The sequence below is a fragment of the Pollicipes pollicipes genome, unplaced genomic scaffold (genome assembly GCF_011947565.3).
Source record: "Pollicipes pollicipes isolate AB1234 unplaced genomic scaffold, Ppol_2.1 Scaffold_5724;HRSCAF=6776_pilon_pilon_pilon, whole genome shotgun sequence".
In the NCBI taxonomy this organism is placed as follows: Eukaryota; Metazoa; Arthropoda; class Thecostraca; order Pollicipedomorpha; family Pollicipedidae; genus Pollicipes; species Pollicipes pollicipes.
Genome location: NW_023596746.1, coordinates 24,619,137 through 24,640,981, shown reverse-complemented (window position 1 = coordinate 24,640,981; position 21,845 = coordinate 24,619,137). Strand labels below are relative to the sequence as shown.

The following is a 21,845-nucleotide window of genomic DNA, read 5'->3' as shown; positions in this document are numbered from 1 at the left end:
GCCAGCCGACCGCTGTCAATGGGCTCTTCCCGCCCGGCCGCGAAGACCCGCCGGGCCCGACCGGCGACACCGAAGCCCCGCCGCGCCAGCTGAACGCTCGAGACTCCGATCCCATTAGGCTGTGACCTGAGTGGACGGGTCGTCGAGTGGGCGTCCGATTGTGGGCCGGGGTCACGGCGGCGCGGCGCCGACCTCGGGTCAGGGCGTCCGGGCCGCGGGGGACGGGCGTGCCCCGCGGAGGGCTGCAGCGCCGTGGCCAAGCTGCTGGGGCTTCTACGGCGGGCCGCGGCACGGTGCGGTGCCGCGGCCCGCGGCCGGAGCCGCAGTCGCCACGACGTCATGACCTGGACTCTCGCCGGCGCAGCCGGTTCCTCGCTTCGTTTTGATAGGCCATGAACTAATAAACGGACGGAGCGCGGGCTGATTTACGTTCAGGGCCCTGTTACGAGATAATAGTGTGGGCGTGTCCGGCTCGCCGTCCCTCCAGTGAAAACGGCCGCAGCGCCGCGTGCACCGACTCCGACGGGGAGGGATTGAATGCCCGGTAACGAGGCGGGCTGTTACAGCCATGTTCAGTCGCTGCTTCGCTCGCTCAGCTGTGCAGCGGCAGCGATGTGACGGCGGTCTGGAAGGTTCTAGTTGATGTGACTCGGTTTGACATCGGCTGATGTGACTCGGTGACTCGGTGGCGGCTGCGGGCGACGATCGCCGCGCCGGACTCCGGCGCGAAGCACGCAGCCAACCAGCGCAGCATGCGGAGCCGCAGGAGCAGGAGGCAGGACTTCTATCTGCTGGGACTTCTGTCAGGTGTCCGGGGGCGTGTCTCCACTCAGCTCATGTTTTAACTCCGCTCACCTGCCGCGCTGCGTTTCCCAAACGCGTCGAAGCAAATGAACGCATTGAAACAACCATCAGGTACCTGTTCAGAGGTCGGAAATGGCAGCCAACGGGTGATTTAATGACAGCCAATGAACATGCTTTTGACACTCGTTCGTTAGCATGCTGTCGCGCATGCTCATGGTTGTTTCTCGGCCATGTCTTCAAAGTGGTCACCGTTTCAGCTACATGAGAAATTTGGCCGGAACTAAATACGTGATCCAAGCCTCATTTGAAATACTTTCGATGGCGCTGTTCCGAAGGCGCAGTTACGCAACAAAAGTACGACAGCCATGCAGAATATTTAAATGCTTCCATCCTTTTTGACACCTGTACGTCCAACCACGAACGAATTTTGGAACCTTGTTCTCAGATCTGTGTTGGTTTGGTGGGGGGAGGCACTGCCCTTCCTTTGCTCGAGGACAGCTGGTATTCCCTTGTACTAGGACAGCCGGTATTCGCTTGCAATAGGACAGCTGGTATTTCCTTGCACTAGGACAGCTGGTATTCTCTTGTACTAGGACAGCTGGCTAGGTGAAACATCTGCGTCAGAACGCGGCCGAAAACATGCAGATTTTTGCCTAAAGGGGATCCGTCTGTTCTGGTTATCGAAAGCCTTTGAAATACGGCTTTTGATATTCATTTTAATTATTTTTAATTATTCTTTCGATATTTCGAGATATCATCGTCCACAAACTTTCCCACAAAGCTTGCAACTGCTATCTGAGTGCAGTTAATGACATCAACTTCAGTGGTGGTGCACGCCTCGCCGTCGAGTCAAAATTTTCTGGGTCAGCTGGCTATCACGTAGCGTTTTTAGCAAACTTTTGCAAACGAGGCAACTTTCTAAAACGACCGCATCTTGTTCATGAGAGTGACACAATGAAGAAGTCTTTTGCACAACCGGCTGGTGTCGGTGATGGCATCTCAAAAGCTATCCAGTCATGTGTCAGAGTGTTGCGAAACCGCTATTCTGCAAATAGCTTCAGTGTGCATTACCCACGACGTGGGCTACTGTAGGCATGAAAATGCGGCGAGCTGACCATGGTGATACTGATCGGCGAGCTTAGCTGTGTTGCCTGTTGGGCCCAGTTCCAGTCTCAAGATCGGTGGAGTGCTGATGGAGATAAGAACCACCGTTATCCCTGATAATGTAACACGCTTAGATGCCAAATTAAATAATCTATCCAGTCTCACGCTTTTACAGCTTGAGTTAATCTTGCACTTGATGTAAGAAAGACAAGCCTTCACCCCTGGTCTTGCGCGATTGTGACCTGAAAGTTCTTTTATTGAGTTAACGATCTTCAGTGTACTAGGAGGTACGTGTAAAAAACGACATTGTAATGTTGAATAACAACTGTACTGACGGATGGCTTTGGGTGCAGAAGGCTTGCTAAGTATAGCTTGTTGCGTTTACCCTAACCCCACCAACCAAGTCGTGCCGTCCAGTTGAACGGATAATTTTGCCAATGACCTTTCGCCAGACCGGACTGCGGAGGATTTTACATGCTGCGCAATGTTCCAGCACGGCCGCCCCGGGCCTGGGTTGACCCTTGTTGGCCAGCTACCAGCTGACCTTTCTATGTCAGCCATTTCAAACGATGTTCCCAGTCTTAAACTTACACCCAGCGCTGCTGGATTACGAGTCCAGCATCTGTCTCCGATATCAAGCAGGCGTTCAGTCATTACCTATTTACGATAAAAAGCACCTTTCGGAAAAGCATCGAAAGAAGACTTCCGATTGCGTGGACGTAATTCAAAGTAGATATTTATCGCCTCATAACACAACCCAGTTCGCGCCGGCATACTCGCCAGCCTGGTCGCCTCCAAATGGGGCCACCGCGGCGCAGTCGCCCCGCTCCTGTTGCCAGCTGGGGCGCGCGGCGGACGCCGAGGGCCCTGTGACCAGCGGCCTGAGCCGGGTCACGGGGGGGGGGGGCGGGCACCGTTCGGTTCGGGCCGATGCCATGGGCAGACGGGGCCGGATTAGGGACAGGCGGCCGGCGGCCGGCGCGGCGTTGCGTCACCTCTCAGAGAGAGGGAGGGCCGCTGGAATCGGCCAGCCGCCGCCGCCGTTTACGAAACACTCAGCTGCGGCCCCGGAGCGGCCGGTCCTCCCCTGGCCCGGCGGCCGAGCGCCGGTCTTGGCCCCGTTTCTGCAGCTGACCCAACGTTGAGATGACACCGGCAGGCGTCGCTCCACGCTGACTGTAAACTGGCACGCGTCGGTAGGGGGCCAGCGTGGAGGCGAGCCGATGTGGCGCGCCGGCCTCCGCCCCTGTGCATTCCACCGTTCCCTGACCTGACCACGGACCAGGTCTGACGGCACGCAGACCCCTAACCTGATCACGGACCAGGTCTGGTGGGACACAGACCCTTGACCTGGCCACGGACCAGGTCTGGCGGCGCGCAGACCCCTGACCTGACCACGGACCAGGTCTGGTGGCGCACAGACCCCTGACCTGACCACGGACCAGGTCCGGCGTTGCACAGACCCCTGACCTGACCACGGACCAGGTGTGACAGCGCGCCGGGCAGGAGCATGCCGCCTCGCCAGCGACGCCGACGCGGCGCTGAGCGGTGCGGTGCAGAGCACAGACCCCTAACATGACCACGGACCGGGACTGGCGGCTCGCTGGGCGGGAGCAAGTCGCTCAGTGCTCTGTGCTCTGTGCTCAGAGGTGTGCTCAGCGTCGCCGGCGCGGCGCTGAGCAGGGAGCTCCTGACCGGCTGCACAAGTCGGGTTGCACCACCGCCGCCTGGGGCCGTGCTCGGGCCACGACACCCACGCGCCGCCGCCCCCACCGCGCGGCGACCACACCTCGGCTTTCTCCAGAATAGCCCCCCCCCCCGCCCGACTGGTCGTGTTAGTTGTCTAGTTGCATTGGTGCAGACTGGCGACTCATTCTCTTTGTAGATCTTTAGCATACGCGCTTGAGATATCCCAGATGTTGTGAATGTGAGTACAATCCAACCAGACACACATTTTCAGTCCAGGGCTGCAACTGAAGGCATTTCAAAGGGCCAAGCGAGCTTTATACCTATGGCTAAACCTACCAGAAAAGTGAACGCAAATTTATTTTCCACCTACTTACACACTTACCTACTACGCATCTTCGTTGCGTGCAACGTACCACAAAACCGCCCCGCATTAAACATTTTCAGATGCATGGGCATCATCGACGTTCCATTCCCGAAAATGGTGCTATCGTTGCTTAGCAAAAACAAAAAACTACATTGCGACGTCAAAAACTGCATTGCGAACGCGCTCCTCCATCGTCCATGTCAGCAGTGCCCCTTTCATCAGTGATCCGTCCACAGTGGTCCGGTCTGCAGTTGTTCGGTCCACGGTGATCCGGTCCGCAGTGGTCCGTTCTGCAGTAGTCCGTCTGGTCCGCAGTGGTCTGGTCAGCAGTGGTCAGGTTCGCTGTGGTCCGGTCCGCGGTGGTCCAGTCCGCAGTGGTCTGGTCCGCGGTGGTCCGGTCTGCGGTGGTCTGGCCAGCAGTGGTCCGGAATGCGGTGGTCCGTCCGCTCCGTAGTGGTCCGGTCCGCGCTGGTCCGGTCAGCAGTGGTCAGGTTAACCGTGGTCCGGTCCGCGGTGGTCAGGTTCGCCGTGGTCCGGTCCGCGGTGGTCCGGTCGGCAGTGGTCCCGGCCCGCAGTGGTCCGTCCGCAGTGGTCTAGTCAGGCGCCCGCCGCCGTCCGCCGGTGAAGGTGTGCGCCAACCCGAGCCGGCCGTTCGGTTACGTTAGCGCCGCCTCCGCCTCCGCCGCGCCAGAGATGTCCGCACGCATTGTGTAACCGGGCCAGCCGGGTCAACTGCTCTCCCTCTCTCCCCTGACGGCGCGCGCCGCCGCCAGATGGTGCAGGGCGCACGCACGCGCGCGCCGCCCGCCCCCTGCGCTCGAACTGGGTCAACGGGCGCCGGGGCCTCGCATTGTTTCAGCCGGCGGCTACGCGTGCGGCCACCAATACGGGCCCCCGCCCCGCGCCGCCCCGGCCCGCCCCGTCGCCGGCGCCGGTGCCGGCGGCGGGGGCGGCCGAGCTGTGCGTGCGTGCACCTGTGCGCTCGGGTCGGCACAGCGGCGGCGGCGGCGCTGTCCACCGGTCCGTGACCGCACAGCGACGCTGCATGGCGCCGCGACGCGAGCTGGCGTTGTGACAGCACCGGCCCGGCCCGACGGACGCCGCCATTTTTAGGGCAGATATTTCGTTCCTTTCTGTACTTTTACAAACGGGTATGTGGCGTCACATCCTGTCAGAGCCGGCTTAGCTGACTTCAGATAAGAAGGGAATGACTCATTTGCAGTCGTTAAACGGATCACTGCGACGCTTTTCGCCTATTGAAAAGATCTTTTCGTGGGCTCAATTATCCTGAAATGCCAAATACGGTCAAACAATTATACACACACACATCGCATGAGGCAACCGGTCATGTTCGCACTCGGCCAGGGAGCCAGCGGTGAGGGGGCGAGGAGCATGTGTCGCGTGCATATCAGCAGGACGCTGGGAGGTGCCAATGCCGGGACAATGTGCACTTGCCCCGTCTGGCTGACCGGCGGGCCGAACTGCACCGTCATGCGAGCACCGGCCCCGCTGACCTCCGGCTCAAGCCTGACACCGCCGGCCGGGTCGCGTGGCGGCGGGCGGGCCGGCCGGCTGCAGTGGGCGGGCCGGCGCGGAGCGGTACGTTGGCCTAGCGAGCCAGCGCGCCCACCTGTCGACCGCGCCGCCTGCGTCACCGCCGCTGGCTGGCCCCGGCCCCGGCCCGGCCCGGCCCGGCCCGACCGCGCGTCACGCACCGGGTGAGCTTCCGTCAGTCGCGCCGTTTTTGTCCCCGTACGCGGCCGCCGCCGCCGCCGAATTCTGCGCCCGTTACGTCACCGGGAGGCGAGGGCGCGCGTTTGACTTGCGCACCTTCACTTTCGACGGCTCTCCGGCGGCGGGCTGACCTAGATCCGGCGGCGGGCGGTGCCGCCGGCGCCCGCGCCCGGGCCCGGCGCCGGGGGACACGCCGCCGGGAACGCCAGCTCGCCGTCCCGGGCTAGACTGAGCTGTACTCGGCTCTGCGTTTCAGCGACCGAACAATGTGGAGCAGCTTCCAAGCGCAGGGTGACGCCGCCAGGCAACATTTCTTTGTTGGAGCCTGGGTGCGCCGCGGCTCGCAGCATGCGTGATAGGGCTGGCTGCTCGCGCTCGCGAACGAACCATCGAGCCTGCCCTGCTCAGAGCTCATTGTCGTAATGCGGTGGAGTGTTGTTGGTGCAGGCCCCATTTGAACATAGCGCGCAATTTCAGCACCATACCGATGACCTAATTACGCCGATCAAATGGGGGCAGTTTTTATGTCGCGTAACTCGAGCCTTCCGCGCGTCGAGCGCCATGATCCTCGCGCGCGCGGCCAACACGTTCTGTTCGTGTTTTTGTCAGCCGGCTGGGACACTCAATCTGCTGTGGCCGGCACCGGGCGACCGTCCCTCCCACATCATTACCTCGTCCTAAAGCAAACGTGCCGGTGTCAGTCGGGCCGACATCGATGGATGGGCTGAAAAGGAAAAGAAGCCCTGATCGCTTGCAGGGCTTGCAGTCGGTCCTAAGCCCAACTCAACTCACTGAACCTGGATTATAATGGTCTTGGTGAAGGCTGCCCAAAACAACAGCAACCGCAGGCGACACCGGGTGGTGCTGAACCGACGGTGGGAACTTGCAGGTTGGTTCGCTGCAGCCAGTCGCTGAGGGTTCCAAGTGATGTCATAACGATACCCGCATTGTGTGGTCCGGTTTCCATGCAACAACCAGAACCTATCGCTAAGCGCAAATTCTGACCTCGAACGGCGTTCGAGGTGACTGCCCCGCGGGCAATGTTGCTTCCATGGAACAGACGCGTCTATTCCGGCCCGGCGAGGCGAGTGTGGCTGAGAACAGACCAGCGAGCGTCCAGTCAGTCCTCCCGTGCCCCGCTGACGCGGGCGATGACCCTCTCCGGCAGGACACCGGCTCCGCGCGCGCCGGTGCCCGGCCGGCCCCTCCACGTGGCCGGTGCTCTCCTTTCACCCACCTGTTGTTGCGCTGGCTCCCCTGCGCCAGTGTGCTGATTGGCTGCTCGGAGGACCGGCGCACCCCTGCGCCCGGCGCGGCCGCGCCGCCGCGCCGTCGCTGACGCCGCCGGCCGCTGCCCCGCGATTTGAACAGCTGCTGCCCTGAATGGAGAAAAGAGAGCGAGGACGAGGCAGAAGCTTTGTTTGGCGTGGATGTTGCGGGTGGCTGTGGCGGCACGGGTGAAGCTGTTACTGGGAGAGGAGCTCCGTAACTTTCAAGGGGGAATGGGAGGTACAAATGAAAAAAATTATTCCGCTGGTGTGTTTTGACGAGTTTTTAAATACTTTGACCTGACACTGAGAGTTGTCGAGACAGGCGTAACTGGGCAGACTCTAAAGAAGCACCAAGACCGATCTCGTTCTCTCTTGAAACGCTACCTCAGCTCGCGCGCACATCTCGCCGCACGCGCCCTGTCGCGCCGTCGCTTGGTCGCTGCCGGGGAGAGCCGGCGGGTGGCCTCCACCGGCCGCGGAGGACCGGTGAGCGGACCCCGACCGGCCGCGGAGGACCCGCTCCCGACCGACCGCGGAGGACCGGTGAGCGGACGCCGACCGGACGCCGTGCGGTGGGCAGCGCCAGTTTTCCCGCCTGGGAGCCGGTCTCGGGCCCGGGTTTCGCGCGCGGTTTCGCCGGCGGCCGCAGGACGACGGCGCTCCGGCGGAGGAAGTGAAAGGGGCGCCGCGGTCCGGCTGCGGTGCAGCCCCCGCCCCCCCCCCCCCCCGCAGGAGGGACGGCGGCCGGCGGTGGAGCCCCCGGTCCGTGGGCGGCCCTCTGGCGGGCGGCGGCTCAGGGCGGCGCCGGCCGGCCGCCCGCGGAGCCGGCCCGACCCGTGAAACACGCCCGAGCAACCCGGTCGATCAGGCTTGATCAATATGAAAACGCTCGGCTGACAGCAGGTCTGCGACCCGTGGAAGCCGCTGCTGCGAGAAAGCCTAGCGCGGTCTGGCGAACGAGAGTGCTGTCAGATTCCGTCGTTTGATGCGAGTGACAGGCCGTAAGTCTTGCTGGTGTTCGCGGCATGCGAGCGTTTTAGCAGACCGACAGTCATTATGGTCTTCATTCATTCTGAGTGGACCGAAAGAGGTCTTTCGTCCTAAAATTCTGATCCGCGACATTTCAACTAATCCGCGACAATCGCAGGCTTTATCTATACCTAGCTCACGCACAATCCAGCCAACTTGTTCTAGCACGACTTTCCTGTGTGCTTGGACAACCGCCACCCACCTGACAGTTGTATTGATATTCGAGAGAACATCTCAACGCAAAGCCAGAACAGACCTCAGCCAGTGACACCAATGACTGCACTGATTCAGCGCCCAGAAACATCTTTGCCAAGTGGCTGTAACATAGACTCTGTCGACGCTGGGCGCTGTGCGGGTCCGGCGGCGAGCCCGGCCGCTCGCGCGGCGGCCGGCGCGGAGGCCGGCGGCCGTCCTGCAGCTCTCCTTTCACCGCCGCGTCCATCCCGGGCGCGAGGGACGGCCGGCGGCGGCCTGCGGCGCGGGGCCGGCGGCGGCCGCGGTCGCCACCGCTGCCCGGCTGCCGCGACCCTCCCGCCGCCGGACGTTACTGCTGCGATGGGGCGGGAGAAATCGGCCGGCAGCCGGCGAAACTGTGCGTGAGCCGCCGGAGAACGGGGAACGACAGCCGGCTGCTCGGCCCGCCGACCGCAGGGCCGGCACATCGGTCACGGATCGAGGTCAGCCTTCGTGCCGGGTCAGCCGACTCTGGGCGACGCTGGGTCGCCGAGATGGCAGCAAAAGCACGCTCGGAAAAGGTGGCTCGCTGGTGTGAAGGCGGACGGTCGGACTTGCGTGACGGCGGTGCGAGCGGCGCGATTGCCCCGGCTGTCGACGCTAGCTGTCTTGGCCGCGCCCGCTCCTTGTTATCCTGTTCGTCATGTAAAGATCTCGAAGTGCACACTGAGTGCTGTGTCTGAAGACGTTTAGATAAGATCGGACATTGTTTTATCTTGCCGCGTGTTTGAAACACGTCATGCCACACTTGATGGGGCAGAGTAATGATTACCGCCAGGCTGCGTCACATCCAGTACCCGGCGTAGCCTTGCACGGCTTTCCGGGCCGCGGCAGCAATCGACTGGCGCTCCTCTGATCTGGTCTGGTCTGATCTGGCGTCGACTGGCGCTCCAATGGACTGCACTGCACCTTGACAGCCGCTGTGCCCGCGTCCCGCCCGGTTCGGCTGGCCTAACGGCGCGTTTCTCTCGTTGCAGCCGTGCGACAGGACCGGATGCGAGGCGGCCGTAACAAGTTCGGCCCCATGTACAAGCGTGACCGAGCGCGCAAGATGCAGCACATCCGGCAGCTGCAGCTGATGAGTCCGCAGCGCGTCACGCTGCCGACGGTGGGCGCCGACGCCGTCACCATCAGCTACGCCTCGCCGGCCACCTCGCTGCCCGTCACGTACGGCGGCGGCGGCAGCATCACCATCAAGCAGGAGATCCAGTACCCGGTGCTGAGCTCGACGTCGGCCTCGTCGCCCGACTCGTCATGCTCGCCGCTGCTGGGCGCCGCCGCCGCCACCGAGGCGTGGGCGGCCTCGCGCGCCAGTGACGTGCCCGCCATTGTGCGCGAGCTGGTCAGCTCGCTGGACGACCGCCAGTGGCAGCAGCAGCTGTTCAGCCTGCTGCAGACGCAGACGTACAACCAGTGCGAGGTGGACCTGTTCGAACTGCTGTGCAAAGTGCTCGATACCAACCTGTTCACGCAGGTCGACTGGGCCCGCAACTCAGTCTTCTTCAAGGATTTGAGGGTGAGTACGACGCGGGCACGGCCGTGACGTGCCGCCTCGCGTTTTGTTGCTCTTCGGGTGAACAGGAAAGTCGGGCGTCTGGTGTTTGAATGCTCGTGTGGGCGCGTTCCAATGTTCGGTACTTTGCACAGTTTGCCAATGCATTTACCCGAAGATCTGCCGGGCAGGACTTGTGAATAAGGCGACTCAAAGGGCTGAGCTCAGCGGACATTGTGTTGTCGAGAGCACTGACAAAAACGACATCATTTCCTGCGGAATCACGCGATAGATCTTGCGTTGCAAACCTCTTTATTTATGTTGCTGCAGATCGTACTCCACTGTGCTGTTTTAAACTTGGACCCGGTGAAGTCCCGTGCCATAGGAGTGTAACAACATTATATTATTTTCGCCAGCTTTCTCTGTAGGGGTCTGTAGCCCGATGTCAGTTGGCTTTAGTGTTCCATCTTCGCTGGGCCGCAGGACGCCAAATTTCAGCACTAATTCTATGCAGAATTAATGTATAGTGTTTGGTAAACTTCTGCCTTACAGAAGGGTTTCGAATGTTTTAAACTGCTCAAATACTGATTTCAACATCCTCATATTCGCCTAGTCCAAATAGACAGCGCCATACCCGAAGAGTGCTAATACAAACACTAAGCTTCCTAACAGCACGGACAAATACTTAAGTAGGTCGCGTGTCTGTTTAGAAATAGCCAAACTCGGGTTGCTACAGCCGAGCGGGACTGCAGAGTCCGAAGAGGAGTCGTTGCAGCATGTGCCGTAATGCGCCGTGCAATTTGTTCCAACCCACTCGGCGTGCAACGTGTGGAACGACGCATGAAAGGAACAATCGGACACCCTCGGTTTCGGATCTTCGCCAAGCTGCTGTCCTTCCCATGACCTACGGTGTGAGTTCCCTGGTACTGCCTTCCGCTGAGGACCCCAGACCTCGGGCTCCGCTCCGATGAAGACACTGCCGCAGCGGGACTGCGTGACGGGCTGCATGACGGCCGTGGCTACGCCACCCTCGCCCGCGCACGCTCGCTGGCAGCTTCTGGTTCGCGTGTTTAGCCAGCTGAGGCCGAGCCGGACGGCTGGATCGCGCCGCGCGGCCCCGGCCCAGGAAGTGCTCTGTGAGGGGGGAGGGACGGCCCGGCGCGGTACCGGGCCGCCTTGACCCGGCCGGCAGCCCCCCCCCCCCCCCCCGCCCAGCGGCGCCCGGCGGCCCTTCTCCGGAGAGCCGCCAGCCGGCGGCCGGCGAAAGTGGCTCCAACTGGGTCAAGGCTGCCCCGCTGACCCACTGCACTTGGGATCGACGCTGACCTACTATCCGAGCCTATTTGGAGAGCGAGAGTTTTACCGGCTGGCAGCTGATAGCAGCGGTGAAACGGGCCCTCTCGGGCTCCCCGACTGCTGAGTCAGTGGACGGCGGCCTGCGCCTGCGCGGACCACGGGCGGCAGACGGCCCCCATCGGATGTCCATCGAAACGGAGGCGGCGCGCGTCTCTGACGGCGGAGATGGCTCGCCTCACAAATAACGGGCCATGACGCGCGTCTGTACGGGAGAGGGGCGACTTACGCGTCTCTCGCAATGGCACATGTCCCGCGCGGCTGGCGACAGGAGACGTGTCTCCTCTGATGTGAGGCGGCTTGCGTCTCTGCTGACTGCTTTGATATCGCTTGCGTCTCTGCTGATGGGAGATGGCCCGTGTCCGCTGACGAGAGACGGGAGACAGCTGGTGCCTGCTTGTCGAGAGGCCTGCAGAAGTCGGCTGGCGCGAGGCCGCGGGCAGCCGGCGGCTGAGACGGCGCCGTGCTGGCAGACGGCGTGCGTTCCTCCCCTGGCTGAGAGGTGATGAATTGCCGGCGGACATGTTGGCGTGCGACGAGCGACGGTCTAAACGGGGTCTGAAACCGACGGGCGACGGGCGACGAATTAAACCGGAGCTCAAACCGACGGGCAACGGGCGACGGTTTAAACCAAGGCTGAAACCGACGGGAGACGGGCGACTGTCTGAAACGGAGGCTGGAACCGACGGGCGACGGGCGACGGTCTGGAACCGGGGTCACCTTGTGCGTCGGCTGGCGTTCGACTCCGGCACAGATTCCCGTCATGGACTGAGGCTGACTGATGCGTCGTGGTCAAACCGGGATGTTCACCCCTCCGTGGTTAGTTTTCGGACATGGCTTTACGCACAGCAGAAAAGCCAACCTGGAACCTTTCGCGTTCATTCCGTGTGTGGTGAAAAAGTATCTTCAAATCTCCCGTGTACCTAATGCCATTCAAATGCTCTGAAATTGTCGACGGATGTAACTTCTGCATTGCTAGGACTTCAGTTAGTGTTTTCCGCAGACGTGGGAGGGTGTCGGTAGGTATCGGTGGACTCGTCAGTGACACGAGCGCAAGGGCATGTGTGCGACGCGGCGGTCGTGTCCGGTGAAGGCCAGGCCGCCGTCTCCCTGTCCGTCCGACTCAGGCCGATGACTGCTGCTGACCGGACACCTCCGCCGGCGGCGCCGCGGGCGTGTTGCGTGGTGCCAGCGGGCCGGGCCAGTGGTCACCAACCGAGCCTGCCCGGACAGTCTGGCGTGCGGAGCGCGGTGCCACCCGGTGTCAGTCGCGAGCCTGCTGAGGCGTCCGCGTGCCCGTCGTTAGCGCCGTCAGAAGCGCACTAGCCACGGCGGCGGCAGCGCGAGCTGGGCCAGTTCCAGCGCGTGCACGCATGTGCTCCGTAACGCGCGAGCAGGCTCCGTAGCGAGCTCCACTGGCGGCGCTATCCTGCACTGTTGTTCCAGCTGTGATGGTGCAACAGTGCAGTATAGTGACCGCAGCAATGCACTACTATCCTGCACTGTGGTCCCAGCTGTGATGGTCGGACACGGTGCGCATGCGCATGCACGTGCGCAAATCCCGATCGCTGCCCAGAATCTCGTTCGTCAATTGATTCTAAGGCGCGTTAGGGAGCACTGCTCGGAGCACATGGAGCACATGACTCGCGGCTGCCGAGTCATGACGGGCGCGTCCTTCGCTGAAGCACGCGCCGCCAGTGCGGACGACTCTAAACGCGCCGCCGCGCCGCCAGTGATGACGGGCGCGTCTGGAGCCGCAGCGACTCGCTGCGGCTCCAGACGCCGCGTCGACGCCACGCTGCGCCGGAGCGGGAGAAGGCGCCCGAGAGCTAACCCGCCGGGAACAGACCGCACTGGATGCGTGGAGAGTCCCGTATGAGCTCGCCAGAAGCACCGCCGGGCGCGCTGCCGTGTTGCGTGCCGGCGGAACAGGCTGCGGCGCTGTCTGCACGCCGCTGACGTCAGCGGTGCGGGTCGTGCGCACCTTCAGTTCCGCGTTTGGCAGCCAGCCCACTGTTTATCTGCTGCCGTCGGTAAACAGCTGTAACTGGGACAAGGTGAGCCGAGCTCGGCCGCCGCCAGTGACGTCACGCCGACGTGAGGCGCCGGCGCGGCGGGCCTGCCCTCTGCCGGCCGGCGGCCGAACTAGGCGGGCGCCGTGCTGCCTGCGCCACCGGGGAGTACGGGGACTGGCGACATGCAATAGGGGAAACTTCGGTGGAGTCACATAGTTGGCGGTGTAAAAAGGTCGGGGCACACTGCCAGAGCTTGAGAAACCCTCACCGGTAGAAGGCGGGTATTGACCAGCGACCCCTGTCCAGGAGCGTGGCTCAAAGCAGGCGGGGTCTTGGACAGCCCAGTCTCATGGTTGACGATGGAAGTGAAACATTGGACGCAAAGGCGAGGGGCTCTGCAAAGTCCCGGAGGGGTAAGGCCCGACAAGGCCGCGATCGCCGACGGACTCGGGCTGACAAGGGATTGGAAGAGATCCACCACAGGGGGAATCAGCGTCGGACCCAGTGACGCGGGTTGGTGGGATCGGACACTTCGATAGCATGTCCTGATCCGTGTTCATTGTAACATCGGAGCGCCGAACAGCGTTCAACAGCATGCAAGAACTTGGCCGGCTCCTACCAGGCATGGGTGTCCGGAATGTAAAACACGTCAACGAAAGACACCACAAGGTGGCGTTGGTGCCGGCTGTTGAGGACGGAGCCTCGCGTCTTCTGGACTGCGGACGGACAGATCTCGCTCGGGGCCTGCTGGGGCCGCGCCGGCGCCTCTGCAGGCGAGCTGCGGCCCTGTTGACCCGGAGCAAGCGATCGCGGACCGGGCTGGGCCGGGCCGGGTGGCAGGGGGTCCGCTCCGGTCCCGGCCGGCGGCCCTGAGTCGCCGCCGCCGCTGGCCGAGGAAGGCCGCGCCGCCGCTCCGGGCGTATGTCTGTCTGCGACTGTGTGTCAGCGGCACTTCCGGCTAATGTGGCGCGGTCTGGGGCGGCGCAAGGACGAACTGCGCCGCCGGCGATCGCCGCGCCGCCCAGAGTCAGTGCTGGAGACAGAGCCGGGCGCGGCGAACGGGGAGAGCGACGGATACGGAAGGAGCGGTCGGACCGATTGGGCCACATCTCCGCAGAACTTTTGGTGTGAACAAAGGACATTGAGCAGTGAAACACGTCGGGGAGGCCATGGAGGAGTTTGATGTTCTGTTTTAAAGCTTTCAGCAGGGAAGTGACGCTCTTGAAAAGACTTTTGACGTGGCCAAACTGAGCTCAGTGTCCTGGGAGGTGGTCATGCGAATTGGAGCGGAGCCCGCGACACGGAGTCGGGTCCTATCAATTCCAGTTTTCTGGAGATGAGGCCCGTGACGTAGAGCCGAGTTCTTCGTTCAGCACTCACGACCTGGATCTGGCGCAGTGACCTGATCCTGAGTCTCATGACCTGAAGTGGATCCTGTGACATCTGGCCGAGATCCATGACCTGAGCCGAGCCGCATAACCTGGATTCATGGAGCGTCATGACCTGGACCTCCGAAGCCCCATGACCTGCAGCTGTGTCCATGACCTGAAGCTGAATCTCGTGACCTGGAGCTCTGAACCTTGTAATCTCGAGTCGGGGCGGTCGCCAGGGTTGGGCCTGTAACCCGGCCATGACCTGAAGCTGAGTCAAGTGACCTGTGGGGAAGTCAGGTATGACGTAATTTGAAGCTGACCTCGGTGACCTGGAGCTGAGCCCCATGACCTCGAGCTGATTCACGTGGCCGGAAGTTGAGCCCCTGAAATCATCCACCTGGAAATGGTGACTTGGGATAGAGTCCTCTGACCCAGGCCTGTGACCTGACCCCGAGTCCCGCCGCCTGGAGCTGAGTCACGTGACCTGGAGCAGTCAAGTGACCTGCGGTCTGGTCACGTATGCCGGAGCCTAGAGCTGACCTCGGTGACCCGCAGCTGGGTGCCGTGACCTGCAGCGGACCCCGTGCCCCGGAGCCAGAGATGGCGCCTAGCAGACCTGGGCGCCGTGCATCGATGCTGTGCCCGGTACCCGCAGCCCCGGCCGTCCCACAGGCAGCCGGCGGCGCCGCCCGCCGGCAGCGCACGCACGTGCGTGTTGCGCCAGCCCGCAGCACGCATAATGGCCGTCACGCACAATGCAGGCGATGACGGGGCTTTTCTATGTGGGTCGCCGGGCGCATTGACCAACAGGTCTCGATGGTTTGGAAACGCTCGGAAATAGGTCAGAGCGGGACCCGCGCTCTGACGTAACCCGGCCGGCGTTCGTGCGCCCGCGGCTGCTCGCACGCCTTCACGCACAAGTGTTCTCGTAACCGCAGCCCACAGCCTGCACCGCGCCGCTGTTAAAACGCTGTAGTTGCGTTATGACGGGAGCGTTGTTACTTATGTGGGTTCCGTGTGAAGGGATATTTGTCATGTCTCAAGCTGGTATGTGTGATAACCTTGTGTGTGACATAATGTTTTCAAGCTGAGAGCTATTAGTAGGTGTGTAATCATTTTGTAGCCGCTGTCTTAAAGCTCAGTGCTGTCGGTAGCCCGTCAGTGATTACCCACGGCGGGGTGGTTCAAACATCGTCACCGTTACGTTTTCGCCTCCTCGACCCTCTCTTCTCTTTTCTCCGCCTCTACGACTGCACACGTCTTTCCGCCGGCTGCTTGTGGGCCGGTCTCAAGGCCCCACCCCGACCCTCCATCGGTCCAGATGTAGCCCGACAGGCCGGGGACGTGGTGACAGGACGGCGGGGAGGCGGAGAGACGGGGAGGCGGGAGGCGGCCGGCGGGAACCCACCGCTGGCCTTCGGTCCCGGCTCCGATTCCACGGCATAAATCGAGGTGACCAGGGGCGTCGCGACTGGCCCTTCAATGTGTTCCTTCATCCTTGGTGGTGTTGCTGCGCTGAGATGTGGACGTCAACGGTTTTATGAACTTCCACTTCAGAATAACGTAAGTTGTTGAGTGCATTTGCGAGGGACATTATGCACATAGATAAGGAAGCAGTAATAGCCTTATTCCTCGGAATAAGGAATACTAGGAATAAGGCTATTGTTGCTGTCTTAACTTTCACTCCACGTCTTGCACGAAGGCGTGATAATTGCAGAACAGACTGGGCGTGAGCGCTTTAAACAGTCTGAGGTTCAAAGGTCCTGTTCCCGCCCATTGCTATGCATTGCTGAATTGTTACCTTTCGTGACGTGACTCATCATCCAATCTTTCTACTGTGATGCCGAAACCACATTGCTTAAAACAAAGCTTTGTAGCAGTAACTGTAGTCTCTAAGGTCCCAATCCAAAAAGTCGTCCATGTAAAGCGATCAAAGACATAGGAAAGGGCGTGAGCAGACTTGCCCAGCGGCCCATCCGCATCACTCAGGGGCCTGTCTGGGACACGACAGCCTGGGTGCGGCGGCGGCGTGGACCGTGTCGGCCGGAGGTCGGTCCTGGGCACGGACGGGCCCCGGCGGCGCGCGGGCCGCGTCGGCGCCGCCACCCTCGCCGGCCGTCCGGCGGCGGCCGCGTCCCGTCCGCCCCGCTCGGCGCGCCACCCGCGGCCTTGGAGAGTGAAAGTGCTGGAATAATGGCATGTGGCCCGCACGCACCGGCGCCACCGCCGCCTCGGGCCGCCGCCGGCAGATAGGTCATGGCGGCGGTGTCGCCAGGGGCGGGCGCCCTCCGCCGGAGACGGGCCGCCCCCGGCGCCCCGCCGGCCCGTCGCGAGGCCCCCAAACGCCAGCCCGCCTCCTCCGGCCGAACCCTGACCGATCTGGGTCACGGGACGGCCGACTGGGACGGTTCACGCCTACCGTTCTCCCTGCAGCGCCGTTAAGCCTGCAGCGGCGCGTTTTCTGGCGGCCGAGGAGTTTTACCGGCGGGTTTTCCTGGTGAGCGCCGCCGGAGCGCATGGCTTATGCGGTGCCCGTTCAGCGGTGCCAACGGTCCAGCGAACCTCGGCGCGCGCCGCCGCCGGACCGTTACACGCTGGCTCGCCGACGGTCGGGCGGCAGATTTGGGCGCGCCGCTAATACGCGCAATGGGCGAGCATTCCGGCGTTCCGTAGAGCTGGGCAGCCGGCTGTGCACAAGTACTTGGTACCCGGCGTTGCCTGCCGCTGACGCGGGTGCATTGGGGTGGAATCGATTGCTGTCAGTCAGCGATGTCGGCTGGGACTTCCCGCCTTCGTGGGACGTTTGATCGTGTGGATAGGGACTAGTGACGTACCGTGCACCAGTTCGCCGGGCCCATGCCGGTTTAATTACCTCCTGCGCACGTGGTAACTTGAGATTGATACGTGGCGTCATGTTTGCGTCTGTGTTGGCTGGTGAGAGCTTTATGTACAAAGCCTGAGCTGTTGTTGGCGGCCTGGCTGTCCTAGCGCTATCGGCGAGTCATGATTGGTGAGCTTTAGCTCGCTCGAACTGTATGGGAGCCATGTCAGGACGTTTCCGCCATACTAGCTCACCTTGGGCTCTGAGACGGAGCCGACAATCGCATCCTGGTGATTGGCTACAGTAACCCGCTAGCACCCGGGAGCGATGGCATCTCTGGTGCGATGGTCACGTTACAGTGGGACCTCAGAGGTGCGATGGTCACGTCACAGTGGGACCTCAGAGGTGCGATGGTCACGTTACAGTGTGACCTCAGAGCTGCGATGGTGGTGCTACAGTAAAACCTCAGAGGCGCGACGGTGGTGTTACAGTGGGATCTCAGAGGTGCGATGGTCGTGTTACAGTGGGACCTCGGAGGTGCGGTTGTGGTTTCACAGTAAGACCTTAGGGATCGTGCTACGGTGGGACCTCATAGGTGTGACGGTCGTGTTACAGTGGAATCTCAGGGATGCGACGGTCGTGTTGCAGTGGGACCTCAGAGGTGCGATGGTCGTGTTACAGTGGGACCTCAGAGGTGCGATGGTCGTGTTGCAATGGGTCCTCAGGTGCCACGAACCCGTCGTGTGAGGACCTGCAGACATGTTAGGTACAACGCACCATATTCATGTAACAGCTTGCCCACGCGTTTTGAATCTTACGATACCATTTAGCCGTAGCAGCTGAACAGGCACCGTGAGCTGAGGAATACAGCGCTCCACAAAATGTCAACGGCTTCTCTGCACGCCGTGCCTGGATGTGCTGTACTTTCTGCCCGCCCCGCCGTGTCCGTCTGTCCCACCATGTCTGTCCGCCGCGCCACGTCCCTCTGCCGTGCCGTCTGCTCCGCCGCTGTATGCCCCCACCTGACTCTGCTCTCGTCGTCCGTCAGGTGGAGGACCAGATGAAGCTTCTGCAGGCCACGTGGTCGGTGATGCTGATCCTGGACCACATCCACCAGCGGCTGCATAATAACCTGCCGGACAGCACGACGCTGCCCAACGGGCAGAAGTTTGACCTGCTGACGCTCAGCCTGTTCGGTATGACCGAGCTGGTGCCGCAGCTGCACGACCTCACCGCGCGCCTGCAGCAACTCAGCTTCGACGTCAGCGACTACATCTGCCTCAAGTTCATCCTCATGCTCGACCCCAGTACGTGGGCGGCGTCCAATGCGGGAGCGGGGAGAGGCCGGTGCTCGGTGCGCGGCCAGAAGTCGGAGATCCAGGCCTCGGCGTCTGGCTGGGACGAGGGGGAGGACTTGCTTGTGCTTGCGCTTGCGCGGGACAGCGCCCATTTCTAATAGACTCATAGTGCCAGTGCGAGAACGCACTCACTTTTTAGAAGTTCCATGTGGCCAGAATATCAGTGGCAGCGCCTGGGTCATCGGTTTGTCTGTGCTGTTTGAGACCCAGCGACTGTTTGCTGTAAGACCCAGCGACTTTTCACTGTGGGATCCAGCGACTGTTCACTGTGAGACCCAGTGACGCAGCCGTTTGATTTGAGACCCAGCTACTGTTCACTGTGAGACAAGCGACTGTTTGCTGTGAGATCCAGTGAGAGTCTTATCGTGACACGTCAGCACCCAACATGAAGCATGTGACCCACAAACGAGCGATGTTGGATCTCCTAATCGCCGATTGATCTCCTCAGACCTGCCCACGCTGAGCAATCGGAGGCACGTGCAGCAGGCGCAAGAGCAGATGAACCAGGCTCATCTAGACTATTGCAGTGCGGCTCATCCGGACATTCAGGTGGGTGTCACCCAGCGGCCGACAGGCGGCAGCACTAGCCACGCGGCCACGGCGGCCGCGAGCGCGAAGCGCTGGTGTTGGAAAGCATCTACAAGCTGGCGTATTGAAGTTGTTGAAATGTATTTAGCACGGTGTCATCGAGGTATATGTCGGTGCTAAGTGTGTTTAATCGGACATGTCTCATAGCTCAGTGCTTTTCTGCTTAAAAGTGTAACATTACAACCTTAGGCTGGTAGAGTTGCTAATATAGTTCGTGCTGTTACACGCAGGTGGCAGCACTGCCAATACTTCTAGTTATTACTCAGTGTATGCTGCCCAAACGCCTTTCTTGGCAGTTTTTCAGCTATCACCTGCAAAATGAAGATGGTGAGACAGGTTTACAACTGAACGTGTTATCTAACACCCCGCAGCGTAGTCCACATTTATTAAAGCAGTAGTCGTCAGGCTATTACCAGCTTGATGGTCCTCAGCTCTGTTAACGTCTCTGTCTGCCAGTGCTTCATTCCTACCTATGCGTGTTTTACAGGTCTTTCTAAGTATACCTGACAGTAAAGACCACGGCGCTCATGTCAAGGAACATTGTGTTTATTGAAAACAAGCAATCTAGGCTCACATCTGGCGAGGCATTCACAAAGTTTCGTATACAGTCACCAGAAAAAAGTATTTCTGTCGGCACCGGTCGGGTTTTTGAATTGGGTTTGGTCCGAGTCTCGGAGAAACGAGCAAACGTTCGGGTCTGGTCATTACAGGAGTCAGTTTTTCTAGCTGGCTTGCATGAGCTGTGTTGAAAACGTGTGTCTCATCTCACTAGTCCTAGCTCGCAACATATTTTTCCCTACCGGCTTATGAGGGTCGACTCCTAAGTGGGGTCAGCACTGTGTAATTACGGCATTGCGCATGGCTGTCAAATTTTTGTGACGTGCATTTTTGTGCATTTCTGTTCGTACATTTTTGTTTATATTTGACTGGACGCTAAAAGGCTTTATCAAGCACACACGCAAATAGTCATCCAACTCCCTGTAGACACTTACCGAGAAGCGTGCCCTGATATAACGCGCGATACATCTGTGGAGCCCCGCCCCCTACCGGGGCTGTAGTTGGCTGTCTGGACCTGGTTCCACCGTGTCGTGGTGCTCCTCTGCCGCGGCTGATGGCCCGCCTGTGCCATCAGAACAAGCACCTGCGCCTGGTGGCGCTGCTGCCGGAGCTGCGCGAACTGGCGCACCGCGGCGAGGACTACCTCTACCAGAAGCACGACACCAACAGCGCCACCTCCCTGCTCATCGAGATGCTGCACGCCCGTCGAGGTCGGTGGCTCCTCCCTCCTCCGCTCTCGTCGCCGTCTCCTCCTTTTCTCCTGCCTTCGGCGGCGTCGGGGGCATCTGGGGGCTTCGCGAATTCGGGGCGGGTAACCCAGCCTCAGCTTCCGAGCAGTTAGCCGCTGCCGTAGCCGCTGCCGTAGCAGTTAGCCGTTAACGGGCACCCGCTCGATATTGGACCGAAAGGCTGCGACACATGAGCGCCAGAAAGTATATGCCGTGAGTTAATAAGTAAGCTATCGGGTATTATCCCGCTAATCCTCTTCCCGCTCCTCCCGGTTTTACACTACAAGGCATTTGAACAGGTCCAGACGGAAGACTCGCTTCATGCAAGACCCTGGGCAAACCTCTTCTGGTGTTGGTTGGGGACGAGGCTGCTTTCACCAGTAGACGGTGCAGTGGCCTGGTGTGATAGATCGTAATTCCGTCTTGATTCATTGACTAAAAGCGTGGCCACGAACTCCACCGTATCAGCATCCATCGGGAAAAAACGAGTCTGGGTTTTTTGGCATCTTTGTCATTCATTCGATGACGCTCGATGGTGCCGCGATGACTCGTGCTTTATCCAATTTTGCCACTTTTATGGGCGCGTTCTACGGTCACCTCCAGCCAGGCTGTTAATTTGTACGCGTGCCCGTCCTCAGTTCTGGGGAGATCGCCAGCGCACTGAGTCAAGTCGGCGGCGGCCGAGTGGCGAGCCACGCTCTCCCTCAGCCCGGATATTACCAGTACAAACGCCGAGGCGCCGAGGCGCCCGATGTCGGCGCCGCGCAGCGGCCGCTCCATCAACTAGAGCCGCGCCGGCCGGCCACCAGGACGTGTTCATTCTGTGTCGAGTGCGTGCTGTGGCGTCCCGCGAGCGTGTCCGAGTGTATCTGCCGGCGAGCTAGAGACGTGCGAGCGGCCGTGACGGCCCTCCCACCCGCCCCGCCCGCCCCGGCGCGCGGTCGCTGTCCCGGGTGGCCGGGCCCTCCAGGCTGGTCCCACGACAGCGCCGCGGCGCGCGGCGCCTGCAGCGGTCCGGGGCGCCGGGGCGCGGCCTCGGCCGTCGCTGATGAGGCGCGGCCGCCGACGGACCTTGTACGAGAGTGTGATCTGGCGCTGGGCGGGCCCGGTGCGGACGACGCGACCTGCCGTGTGTGCACAACGTGAGGGTGTGGAGTGTATCGTGTACGGAAAATCAGCTCACGTACCTGACGCCGTTACGGAAATCCGTATTTTGCTACTGGGATGAGCGGAAGAGTTATGGGCGAGCGCGCCGTGCGATCAGGCCCATGCTGGGCGGTAGCTGCAGGTTTAGACGGGGGCTGGAGTCGGGCCGATAAACGGGCCGCTG

The 21,845-nt window shown here is 61.2% G+C and overlaps 1 protein-coding gene across 1 annotated transcript in view; it reads left to right on the top strand.

Annotated features, from left to right (window-relative positions):
• LOC119103681 (nuclear hormone receptor FTZ-F1) overlaps positions 1 to 21,444 on the top strand; it is a 67,814-nt gene extending 46,370 nt beyond the window's left edge. Inside the window, exons 2-6 of the mRNA XM_037227298.1 lie at positions 9,207 to 9,745; positions 18,332 to 18,590; positions 19,090 to 19,190; positions 20,362 to 20,497; positions 21,154 to 21,444. Coding sequence (XP_037083193.1) covers positions 9,207 to 9,745; positions 18,332 to 18,590; positions 19,090 to 19,190; positions 20,362 to 20,497; positions 21,154 to 21,179 — 1,061 coding nt within the window. The 3' untranslated portion in view covers positions 21,180 to 21,444. The remainder of the gene's footprint in view (positions 1 to 9,206; positions 9,746 to 18,331; positions 18,591 to 19,089; positions 19,191 to 20,361; positions 20,498 to 21,153) is intronic.
• The last annotated feature ends 401 nt before the right edge of the window (positions 21,445 to 21,845 follow it).